The sequence below is a fragment of the Rhea americana genome, unplaced genomic scaffold, assembly GCF_003343005.1.
Source record: "Rhea americana isolate MKP2758 unplaced genomic scaffold, rheAme1 scaffold_53, whole genome shotgun sequence".
Taxonomy (NCBI): Eukaryota; Metazoa; Chordata; class Aves; order Rheiformes; family Rheidae; genus Rhea; species Rhea americana.
Window position 1 is genome coordinate 1,475,810 of NW_028186679.1, and position 13,144 is coordinate 1,488,953.

The following is a 13,144-nucleotide window of genomic DNA, read 5'->3' on the forward strand; positions in this document are numbered from 1 at the left end:
ATAAAGCACAAACCTATGCTGGTTGGCCACTTTTCTGAGAACTATCGAGACACAACTACCTCCACCCATTCTTCCCCGGCCTCCCATGCCTGTGCTCACTTTTTCATCTTCATAGAACACAGCTGTGAGAAAGCTGGATWTCAGTTCTCTGATCACGAGATCTTAACTACAAGTTAGACTTCTAAAATACGAAAGACCTACATTTTATAGTAAGTGGATACATCCACTAGTCTTTTATTACTAGGACCTGGAGAACTTTTGACAACCCATTTTCCCCTTTGCAGGCTGAACTGTTGTCTGGCCAGAGAAAGAACCCAGGTCCAATAACCAATCATGAACAAAAGCTGGTACTGATGACTCGTTGCAGCACGAAACAGAAGACAGACTTTTCTTTTCAAGAAAAGAAACCTCTCCCAGTGCTTCCTCTCTGGAGGAGCTAATCTTTACTCTTGTATTTTAATATTTGGATACTCTGCTGCTCACCCTGTAGTGATGTTTTCTCTACTATTACTGTAGGAAAGAGAGAGGGAGTCATTGATTTTTGCAGGTTTTATCTAGACGCTCTGTCCTAATTTCTACCATTGGTAGGCAGCATGGCACAAACCCATCAGTGCAAAGGTGAATCCCAGATAAAGTAGGCTCAGATCTGGACTGGAAAGCCTGAAGGAGGTACGTATTGCAGCAGTACACGCCACAGCTTGTTGAGGCACTGATCCACACCTTGGCGAGACTTGCCCCTGATTTTTGGCACTTGCTGGCCCAGCTCTTAATCCCTTAATAGCCCCATCCCACAGAGAGCACTACCTAGAACGTTTCAGATGCTTCTAGAACTGACGCAGTAACTACAATGTTCGTAAAATAAAAGTCACATTAGACGCCCCGAATATATTCAGTAACCTTGATTATAGCTGTTAGGTTTTGACAGAAAATATTTCCCCCATCCACCCAGCAGCTTCTCCTCCCTCACCCTTGCCCTGCCTCAATGCACCTCTTCGCTATGGTGCAGTCACCCATAAAACATCCTACTAAAGCACGGCAGTTCCAGGATAAAAAGGATTGCAATAGTTTTTCCCCTTCTTACAGAGCCTTAGAGATTCACAGCTACAAAGTTCCTTATAAATCCTGGTGAGAAAAGGGGGAAGGAGAAGGAAGGAAATCAGTTTAGCAGGTTATCTTTGAAGGTAAACAAATGAAATAAGCTGAGCCTATAAAGCATATGCAGAGGGTGTTTCACAAACAAACAAGACAACGCCCCCACGCAGACAGAAACAGCATGCCAGCTCCATTACGAAGAAAAGCTGCTGAAAATAATGAGAAGCTCTTTGAGAAAATGTAACTATTTGAAAAGAGAAACTAGTCACAAGCAATCTTCAGTAGCGTGATTTGAAGTAAATCACATTTAAGAGCAAGTGTTAACTGGAAAGAAATTATTAAGAATAGATTCACTCCCCCCCCCCCCAAGTGAAATCCAAGATTGGATTCCAAGCTTGCCTACATCCTACACTAACTACTGCCTTTGAAATAGAAATGTTTGCATGTATTTGCCTGTTCTAAAGAGTGCAAAACTCAGTGAACATAGTCCTTAAAATGTAGCTTCCATATTCAATACAGGAAGGCACTGAGGAAATAGATAAATGGACTTTAACTGCATCCTGACAGTCCACCTGCCCTGTAAAAGAGGGAAAGGAACAGGACATCTCCATTCAAGGCCTTTTCTGCCTGCGAGTCATGCTGACTTCAGCAAGCTGCTACTGAAGCAGTGCCCTGTATGAGCTCCCATGACTAACAAGCTGCACTGCAATCAGTGCTGCCCGAAACCAGCATACACTGCACTRCAAGCATGAGTCATCTCGCTTCAACAGGACTTACATTGGTGCAGTTGCAATATAGCCGGGAGCAAAGTTGTGGGAGAGAAAGACTCAGCAGGACAACAGTTAACAGTATTACAATACTGGAACTTCCCACAACTACTGCAGTGCCTAACGTGCATCATTGCTGGAGATAATATCTGATCTCCATAGAGGTTCACAAGGAGCACTACTCAGCATAAAGGCACAGGGTCATCTTTATTTAGTAGCATTTTAATGCAGATTAAATATGTTGTCATGAAGGGGAAAAGAAAGAGTACACAGAATAACAAAGGATGTGTGGACAATTTCTGGATACCTTGTTTAGTCTTTGAGGTATCTTAGAATTGGCTTGTCAGGTAGCCTCCTCCCCCCCAATTTATTCACATTTGTGATAAAGACAGCATTCACAGACATTCTCATGGAAACATTTATGGAGATGAGCTGGCTTTGAAACTGTGGATACTTTTCATCCAGTATCAGATCACTTAGTTGTGCCAGTTCTAGACCACCTTCAGCTTCTTCAGGTATAATAAAACAAGAAATGAAGTCTTCTAAAGCTTGAACATTCCTTCTCAAAGTTTATAATTCACTGAACAAATGTGTTTTGAAGCTTCTTGGTCCTTTAAGCATAAAGTTGGCCATAACATTTCTTTTGCATTTATTAAATGTGTAAAAAGTTAAAAGGTTGCTCTTCTAAAGCACTAATATTCCAGGTAGGTACAGAGACCAGTCACTATCTTACCCAGCATTCCTCCCTTCAGTCCTACAGCACCTGCAAATAAAAAGGTCCTTCTCTAACACTGCAACACTGTTACTCATTCTCTTCTGCAGTTCTAAGACTGCTAAGGGTCCAGTTTCTTTTCTGATGCCTAGTATTTTCAGTACCTGGAAATAATCTGTCAATAATATTTTCTCTATAAAGAAGTACTTTGTACCTGTCAAAAAGAGACTACTGACTGCACAGCTAAGGCTTCTCACAAACAGCTGCAGTCTGAACTTGCACACTGCATTCAGGTTATATGCTTTTGGAATACCTTAGATTTGCTTAGAACTAGGAATTTGTCCTAGCTGTCCATTAGTGGATGTTACCAACAACTTTGAATTGGCATGTTAGGCTTCAGAGCTCCTCATCAAGGTGAGCCACAAGCTCTATTGCGTCAAGTGCTATAATGGCCCATATTCAGCATTTTCAACGAAACCAGAAGGAACAGAAATTGAATTTTAAAAGGCTATAATTTCTTTACTGAGAGAGACCAATTAGCTAGAGGTGACACACCAGCCACAGCTGATGTACACTAATCTTCTGGACAATCTCTTCAACTAATTCAAGGATACTGTTGATGCGCTTTTGAGGAAGCTGCATACAATTCTTAATCAGATAATCTTCATACAGATAAAAATCCAATGTAGAAGAATGGAAGGTGAACTCAAAACAGAATGGGCCAGAAGATTGGCGAGTACAATATGAAAGTACGAGGCTTGAGAGAAGGGGCCCAATTTTATTCCATAAAAGAAGCTACACAGAGCAGGCAGAGAGAAAGGGCACAGAGGGAAGAATGGAGGCACTAACACAATCAAGAAATAACTACGTGTCAATTTTTAGAGTATTGTCATCAGTGTCTACACCATCTCGAACAGAACTATGTTACTTTGAGCAACTTAGTTCTATTCCTTAATGCATATCTGGAAAAGTGAGGGTAATGATGTTTCCATACTTCTATAAGGTATTTTCAGATCATTGTAAGACCTGTATTATAAATACTAGTGATTTCAGCTTCACTTTTATTCAGGGTCAGTAAGACAGGTGACAAAATTTAAAAATTTTAAATGCAATAGTGAAGTTTAATATACTACCACAATGGGGTTTTGTGATAATTCTGTCAAAACTCATTGTGGCAGTCAGATGTTGCAGCTGTAAAGTGCTTGCAGGACATGTCACTAGATCTGCTGTAACACTAACAGAGGATGAAACTGCAATTTACTATTCCATATTAGTTTTCCACTTAGACTGTCTTATGTTTAGGCTCTCTCTTTAAGCTATGTTTCAAGAACAAATTTAAAATACTTTTCTAACTTCTGCTATTCTCTGTCTAGATACTTTTTTGGAAGTAGCTTTTAGCGGTGTCTATGACACAGCAAGTAGAAGTAAATTCTTATTATACAGACCACTGACCTGAATCTATTGATACTCTTACAATCTTGCCTGTCAATCCAGCTGTCCAGCAATCTCATTAAGTCCCAGACATGAAGAATACATGATTTTAGTTGAGGAAAAAAGGGTCATGATGCTTTCAAAATGGCCACTGAAAAACCTCTGCTATCATCTTTCCTCATAGGCAATGGGAAACTATTTCCGTATCTCTCTGAAATTGGATGCCAAAAGTGAAATCAAAACCACATTTAAGATGGGGGGAAAAAAAGCCACATACAAAAGGCATCTTAACCAGCTGATTGCTACTTCTTAAACACATACTAAACCAATGGTTTGGTTTCTAAAGCCATTACACGTTTTAGCTCCTTGTGCTTTGGTATCTCTAGCTAAGTTTTAAGCCAGATTTGAACAACTATAAACCTTACATTATAATCTTACACACCCATTACCTGTAATGTAATAACTGTAATTATCAAAACATTTTCACAATGGTATTGCTAAATAAAAAACACCACATTGATTTTTAATGCAGCTATGATACCACTAGGTTTGCCACTTGTCAGAGATCTTAAACATATAAACAGACACTCCCTTCTTGAACCTGAGCCTTTGACAGCTTCAGTTGAAACTTTCACAAAACCACCTTATTATTCTGTATGTATCAGAGAAACTATGAGTAGAAAAAAAATTGAGTGATATTCTTTTTTCCACTAATTCAGATCAGATGGCAGAGCTGGATTACCAACTGCAATGTGCATCTTGACAATGCAGAGTTACATCAAAATGCAGCAACACAGATTTCAAATAGTTGCTCCTTTTGTTCAAGGAGAGGCAAGAGTCTCAGGTTTTTTTGTTTGTTTTTAATTTCTTTTTTTTTAAAGCAGTTCAGAAAACACGTACACAAGGACTAAATATGTAGCTAGAGCTTTCTGGGAGTTGCTTTGCTTTGTACTCCCTCTTCCCCTGCTTCCCCCCTCCCCCTCCCCCCAAAAAAAAAACAGCCTAATGAGATGGCAAGCCCAGGAGTCACAAGCATTAGCAGGAAGTTACTACACCACCTAAACAATGGAAAAGTCAGATTTACATATAATTCATTATTCCTACCTTCCAAATATTTAGAGACTTTCTCCACTCGAACTGCCRTATGGTAAGGAATAAATAGAAAAACACAATGTTTAGCTTTAAAATCATTTATAGAAAACAAGCCCCCCAAAAAATCTGGAGTTGTGATTATTAGTAGTACAAAGGAAGTTATTTGTCCGAACCTGAGGTTAGGTCAGATCCTCTTTTCTTTTTATCTTCTACTATTTCATAGAACGGGCCTATTACTTGTAGTAACTCTTCAACTTTGTCCGTCATTGGCATACTCTCAAGAATCTGCACAAGTCCAAAATACGAAGCATCTCATTAAAAGCATTTCACCAATTCATTCACTTCAACTGATTTCACAAATTTCTAGTCACTGTAAAATTTAGTAATATTTCACTAAGTCTCTTAACACATTATTCTGAAACTTTAAGAAAACAATATACACAAGCCTTATTTACCAAATAAGAACCTTCACTAGCCGCAGTATTTTTTTTTTTCAGAGAAAAGACAGGAGAGCTAATATTTGCCCTCATTAAATAGAAACTTCACATCCATTATTTCACCAATTTTAAACTATAATCCAAAGTTTGATAGATTCCTCTGATCTGATGAATTTCTTTTACAGACAACCCTCCCATAGATAAAATGAAACCGAAAGGCTTCTTTGTCGTATCCTTCTTATTTGTCAAACCCTACCATTTTTGATGGCGCATAAGGACCAAATCAAGAAGGGCCCTACTGAGTCCATCTAACTCACCAGCTGTGAGTTATAGTATACTCCACATAGCAGGCAAAATGTAAAACAAAGAATAAACTCCAAACAAAAGATCACACAAAGGAAAAGAGTAGCGCAAAGTAGGGACAGTGCATAGACACACTTAAAAGAGCAAACTAGATCTAAATTCTGCTTTTGAAATGACTTGGAGCTCTTCTTTTGATTAAGAAAAAATTTAATTTACCAAACCAATACCTTTGATTATCTATTAGGAATATTCACTCTTGCATCTTTTAAAGTACATTAGACAGAAGAGATGCACTTTTTAAGTAATATTATTGTTGTCCCATTCTAGTTTTTAATCATTTCAAACTGATAGCCTTGTTCCTCCTTCACTTACCCCCCCCCCTTTTTTTTTAATTAAAAAAGGCAATAACTGTAGGAAAGGATGCAGGTAGCAGCAAACTAACATCCACACTACATTAGCTACCCAAGAAGAGCTCCTGGAAAAGTAACAGAATGAGGTTAAGAACTACAGAACACTCTGCTCAAATGAAAGCACCAAGCAGGTCACTAAGAAGCAATACTAAAAGCTACAGCATTACTTCACAAGGCAGGAGGTATAGGCTGCTTAATAGATAAACAGGTCACTTGCAATTCAAAGATGTCAAGAAACAAAGTTCACAAAATCCAGTTTAATTGCCACTTCTCTGATCCCTTTAGTGTACGCCTAGAAACAATTAATTCTGTATTTGTTAGAGGGAAATACAGTACTCAGATACGGAGCTGGAGATTAGCCATAATTTTTTTTTTCTCTAAAACACCTTCAATAGCACTGAAATAAACAAAAATCCTACCAGCATAACACACTTGTATTTATACCTATACCCTGCACTGTAAAAATCTTACTTTAACAGAAACTGTATGCCAAGAGCTTAGTAACTGAAAGTACTTAGATGAGCAGGAAAGAAAACAAATACCCCCAGAAAAAGTCAACTGCTTACACGTATAGCCACTGTACATAATATGCAATCTTAAATTTTAAGTGTAAAATCAGTTATTATGCATTCAGAATTACTGTTTTCTTCAGATGCCAGATAACTCATATATGAGGAGCTTTGCTTTAAATTAGAAACATCATACAGTGTTGATGTTTCTTATGCTAACATATCAGTATTTTATGACTCATTTCTAATATACAACAGGACAAAATAATATAACTGAAGTGTAAATAAATAGTATTGGATTACAGAATTACAAAAATGCCCTTTCAAAGAGAAATTTACCTTAAACAAAATGTCTTGAACTCGGATTCATCCTAGCCAGGACTAGGATATATTTGCTCATCACCTACCAGCATATCAAAATCTCACCCAGACACATTTTCCCCTACAGCTAGTTTCTACCACTTAAGAAGAAAAGATGCCAAAAAGGTTACAATATATGCTCATGTGATTGGGTGATCTGATGCACATATAGCCCAGACACAATATGTAAGTGCCATGGACATGTCCTGGAAAAAAAAATAATAACTGGAAATATGACAGCCTTATATAGCCCTAAATACAATTTTGTGGTATGAATGTACAAATGGCTTTTCCAAACATGGGTACCTATACAGTCCTTATACAGCAACAATATAATATCCACAGCAATACCACAAAGATTAGTGCAATATATGCTGGTAACCACCCAATGGATCCATTTGAAATGCACCACATTCCAAACAGAATCAACGGGGTTAGAAAAGCTGAAGCTAGTATTTCAAAGGTGAGGACTGAGGCAGCATCATGCAGGGTAAACAGATTCTCAGTTTCAAAGCTGAGTGAGGCCAGATGTCATTTCCTCTCTAGTCCCTACATGTAAGATCTGTGAAGAGGTAGAATATTTGTGCTTTATTAGGGTTAAGTAAACTTCATCACAGGAGACTTGCTCGTTTCTTTCAGAATGCCACACATTTTCCACTTAATTTTAGTGTTCATGATAGAAACAACTGAAGCATTGAACAGAACACTACTGAAATATCAAAACACTTTGTAAGAGTGGTATTATACAATAAACTGAAGTATATAAAAATCTTGCATTCCCCACTCAAAAGAAATTGTTAGAGTTTTGTGAGATTTTTGACTCAATGAAGATAAACAGAATTTGGTCTCCTGTGTTCCCAAAAGTCTTTTGTTTTTCTCATTTTAAAGCAGCTACAGTAACACCAGAACAAATTAAATCAACCAAAATTATGAAGGGGTGGAGGCAGCAGAGAAGAAATGCTAGTTAAATTCCAGCTTCTGACCCAGTAAAAACGTAACGGTTGGTACAACAAAAATTAAGTGTTCTAATAAACCTTTAGGGATATTAAGATACTGACCTAGGAGAAAAGCAAGTGTATTCAAGACTGAAGTTGATACTTTCTCTCCTTAATGCTAACCCTCATAATACATTACAGTTATTTTTTTAATCTGGATGGACAGTAAATAATCTTTAAACTGGAAAGGCCACCTAGAAGAGCTGTAGCAAAAAGGACTGCAGTGAAACGAATTAGTTAAGATTTCTGGTTTTTCATTAACTCCAAGTGTTTGTTTTAGTTAACTCTAACTCACGCTTAGCTTAGCAACTAAGAATGTTTACAAGTTACACATTTATTCACAAAAAGACCAAAACCCAAATTACTCTGTTCTAAATATCTGACTCAAAATATAATATGCAAGGAATATTTTAATGACATGTACAGAAGACTCATGCTGAAGAGTTCTTCTTGAACATTCAAAGATGATTAAGTTTACATATCTGATTATACTTATCTCTCCAGTCATGCAAGCAAGGTTCTTGTTCAAAAACTATTTCTGGAGTGGTTTTCTCTTCCCCCACGCCCCAAAATAAGGACCTCTTACCTGCCTYATCTTCAAGAACAGAGGAATCTGCAGCAAATTCAGCTTTTATTCTTTTGTACTTTAAATTTCTCTGTTTCCCTATAGCCCCCTTTACCATGATTTCAATACCACACTTTCTTTAGCTGTTATTTAAGCTTCATGTCCCCAGAACTCTCACGTTTCTCTGAAAACAATCTAAATTCAATAGCTTTAGAGGGAAATACATAGTTTTCKTCTCCCCACATACAAAATAGCATAATACTGAAATTTAACAAGTTCACATACGGCATAAGAACTCACTTGGAGCTTTGATATGTGTCAGAACGAACCTCCTCATATTCACTAATTTATTCTGGGGACATTTACTTTAGAAGACACCTTCCACTCATTGATAAACTTACCTTTTTCATTTCTTCAACATATGCTATCATGGCTTCTTCTCTGGACATATCTCCCAAAGCACTCCAAGCATCCCTAGAAAAAAAAGCAACATAAGTCTTCAAAATTTGCAAGGGCTAYTTGAATTATTTTCAGCCTGGCCTTAAGTAGGTCAGTTATATAACACGTAAAGTTTCTCCGATACAAATAAAACATAACAACGGTTTGCAAAATTAAGTCCAACATACAATTTGTTAGGATAATCAAACAGTAGGACATCAATAAAGAAGTAACAAACCAAATGGCCTGCACACTGAACAGTTCCTCATTGATTAGCTATGATCTTATACTCAATAAATTGCTAAAGAGCCAGGAGCTTATGAAAGGCATATTTCCCTTTTTATTTAGGTGCATTTTTTTAARATACCCTGTTGAGGAAAACGGAGGCTCAAATACTTCAGATGATACTTACAAGTACTCATCAGTGTTTTAGAATGGGTTACCAAAAAGATGCAGTCTGTTGCACCTGAATTTAAGGATTGGGCACAATCCTTAGACAATTTAAGTGTAACAGGCACAATAGTCAAATCAGCCCTACTTACAACAGGAAGCACTGATGGCCTAAAAAGCTCCCCCTCTCTAATTCTGAAAGGCAAAAATCACAAACAAATTATTAATATCACAGAAGGAATCTGTCAGAAAAAGGGCTGGAATGAAACATTTCTTTACTCAGTCTTGTACTTGATTTGACACTGTCCTTTCCCCTTGCCAGACTATTTCTCCCACGTAAAGCAAAATCCGAAGGCTGGTGGCTCACATTTCAACTACAAGTAACTAGGTGAGTGGAAGCTTACAACCATACTCCTCTGGAAATACACTCTCCTCTCCCTCAGTTTGAAAAATGAAAAAAAAAGTAGTCTAAGGACTTATTAAGGATCCTAAAAGGCTGACCACATGGACAGAAATACTACTTGCTCTTTAAAATAAAGATAAAAAATAAGCAAAATGTTGATATGGCTTTTCAAGTAGATCTTAGCAATTAGGTGATTCAGAAGTATTCCCAACATGAGTAAAACAGTAAAAACGTGAAGTCTTGCCATTGAGTAGACAAAGCAGAAAAATACATAAACCAGACCTCTGGCCTTAGAGGCTGAAAGCCATTAATACAAATTCAGTAAGCACCTATTTTCTTCAGGGTCACAATATACATGAAAACCAGAGAAAAGATAATTCTGGATGGACACTCCTCCACATCATACATTCTGCAGAGCACCTATACTTTGATTCTACAACGTGGGATAAACAGTGCAGAGGTAAYATGATGGGTTTGCCCAAGAAGAACCTGTTCACTTGCAGAACATAAGGGAATGCTTTCACCTACAACTCTGAGAAGTTAAAAGTAATCTGAGCTAGAGAGTTGGAATACAAAGAAAAAAATGTCAAACATCAAAGGACTGGAATATTTTTATTGAAAAAAAATCACTAACTCTTCCTCTGAGCACTACTCTCCTAAAAGTCATCTCTTAAAGCCTTAAAAAACAGTTCAGAAAAAATTACCATTTATATCTACCAATGGGATCCCAAAATCCAGGTCTTGGAATGTTACAGGGTCCTTGGGTTGCTTGCTTATAAAAACTATAGAACTTCAGCATCATTTCATTCGTTGGCTGGAATGAACCTAGTGAAAACATTTAAAAATACAATATAATTGGCACCAGTAATATTAACCAGTATGTTACAAGCTTAAGATTTCTGTGAGAAAATAGCTGGCATTTCTTTATGGCCTGATTCTCAGCAGTACAATTTAGAGTCAATGGAGAATATCTTCATCCATCTTCAAGCAAACTTCCAAAATGTATTCTGTTAGTTGGACCACTTGGTACTGGTAAAACCCTTCTTGCACAAGCTGTGGCTGGTGAAGCTGATGTTCCATTCTATTATGCATCTGGGTCAGAGTTTGATGAAATGTTTGTTGGCGTAGGAGCTAGTCGCATCCAGAGCTTATTCGGTAAGTTAAATATGTATTCTTAAAATTTTTATTATGAAAGGTAAAGTATTTAGTGGTGCTGTTCAGAAGTAGCTGGAGTATGTGCTTTGATTAGCTACAGTTTTAGTTACAGGAAAATAATGTCTGAGGCTAATAAATAAAATTTCCAAGTAAGCAGAAGAATCTCAGAATTCCATAAATAGCTGTTAACTGCAGAAACCTGGCTAGTAGTTACACTGAAATTGTAAAAAGAATTATAACTACACTCCCATTGAGAATTAAAATTTTTGTTTAGAAGTGTAACGTTCCATAAACTAAATGAAATACTTTAAATGTAAGATAAAAAGAGCATTAACCTTCTTAGTTCCCTGCCTTGCCCAAAGGGGGTTGGTCCATGGGGGTGTCTTAATGCCAGGGAGGTTACCGGAAATAGGTCAGCTCACAAACGTGATGGTCTAGCACAAACTGCTGCAGAACTGCATTTTTTTTTTTTTTTTTTTCATTAGGAAGAGTGTTGCCAGCAGGTCAAGGGAGGTGATCCTGCCCCTCTACTCAGCTCTGGGGAGGCCTCGTCTCGAGTACTGTGTCCAGTTCTGGGCTCCCCAGGACAAGAGAGATGTGGAGCTASTGGAGAGAGTCCAGCGTAGGGCTGCAAAGATGATCAGGGGGMTGGAGCATCTGCCCTAYGAGGAACRGCTGCGAGAGCTGGGYCTCTTCAGCCTGGGGAAGAGAAGACTGAGGAGCGATCTTATCAATGTGTACAAGTACCTGAAGGGAGGGTGTCAAGGGGACAGGGCCAAACTCTTTTCAGTTGTCCCGTGTGACAGGACAAGAGGCAACGGGCACAAACTGAACCACAGAAGTTTCACCTGAACGTGAGGGGGGATTTCTTCACTGTGAGAGTGATGGAGCACTGGGACAGGTTGCCCAGAGAGGTTGTGGAGTCTCCTTCTCTGGAGATAGTCAAGGCCTGCCTGGATGCCACCCTGTCTAACATGCTCTAGGTGACCCTGCTGAGCAGGGGGGTTGGACTAGATGATCTCCAGAGGTCCCTTCCAACCTTACTGATTCTATGAATCAGACCCATTGAAAATACTTACCTTACAAACAGCAAGTTTCAGACTAAGTTTAAGGGACTCTAACCTTTTAAAAAAAATAAAATAAAAAAGGAGACTAAAATTAGAAGTAGACTAATAAGTAACAAAGAGCAAGCCTCCTTTCACTCAGTTTAAAGGGACAAATTCAGCTCTTAGTAAACAGTATGTCGCAAGCCATCTTACTGTTACAAGGAGCATCTTATTGCAAGACACCAGAATTCAGGGGAAAAAAGTCAAAATATCCAGCAACCTTCTCCGTTGTTTTTGTTTACTTTGGGTATTCGACAGGAGTTTCAGTAACAGGTTCACTGTTTTTCCTGTTTTGTTTTCTCTTCTTCCTTTGTGGAATAAATATTTATAGACATAGGAAACGCAAACACAAAATTAGAACTGGCAGAGAATTCAGATCCATTAAACAAAATATTTTCAAGTTGAGTTCTAGTCATTAAAAGAAGTTTGCAGTGGTTTTTATATTTGTACTACAGAAAAACACTTTTTTCTTGTACCGGAAATAAACAACGATGTAGTAAGTGACCTGTTTATTACCCTTATCCAAAAGGCACACCCTGATTTTTCGTTGGACCGTTTTCTAAAACACTTTCTCCTCAGAAGACACGCGTGCTAAGGGGCCTCTGAGGCGCTCGCACCAGCCTGGGGGCCCGCGCAGCCCCCCGCACCGGCGCCCCCCGCAGCGCCGCGGCCCAGGCCGGCAGCGCACCTGCCGCGAGGGAGCCGCGCGCGGGGAGGGCGCCGCCGCCCGCCCGCCGCCGGCGCCGCCGCCCCGCACTCACCGTTTTTGGGCAGGCTCTGGATCACCTTCACGGCCGCCTCGAACCTGGTGGCGTGCACCGAGCCGGTCTCCGCCATGACCCCAGCGCCCGCCAGCCGCTGCTCGCCGTCCGCCGCCTCCCGCTCCGCCGCCGCGCCGCTTCCCTCGCCGCGGCGCCTCCAGCCGACTGCACGGGAGAGGGGCAGAGCTGGGCAGGGCAGGGCAGGGCCGGACCGGGCC

The 13,144-nt window shown here is 39.2% G+C and overlaps 1 protein-coding gene across 2 annotated transcripts in view; it reads right to left on the reverse strand.

Moving 5' to 3' along the window:
• ACBD5 (acyl-CoA binding domain containing 5) overlaps positions 1–13,129 on the reverse strand; it is a 30,915-nt gene extending 17,786 nt beyond the window's left edge. The window contains exons 1-5 of one of the 2 annotated variants that reach the window (XM_085318301.1): positions 12,927–13,091; positions 10,609–10,729; positions 9,075–9,147; positions 5,268–5,379; positions 5,107–5,139 (exon numbers count right to left, since the gene is read on the reverse strand). In XM_085318301.1, the coding sequence (XP_085174427.1) occupies positions 5,107–5,139; positions 5,268–5,379; positions 9,075–9,147; positions 10,609–10,729; positions 12,927–13,002 (415 nt within the window). In that variant the 5' untranslated portion in view covers positions 13,003–13,091. Of the gene's footprint in view, positions 1–5,106; positions 5,140–5,267; positions 5,380–9,074; positions 9,148–10,608; positions 10,730–12,926 lie in introns of both variants that reach the window. The other variant, XM_085318302.1, reaches the window with a different exon arrangement.
• Between the last annotated feature and the right edge of the window lie 15 nt (positions 13,130–13,144).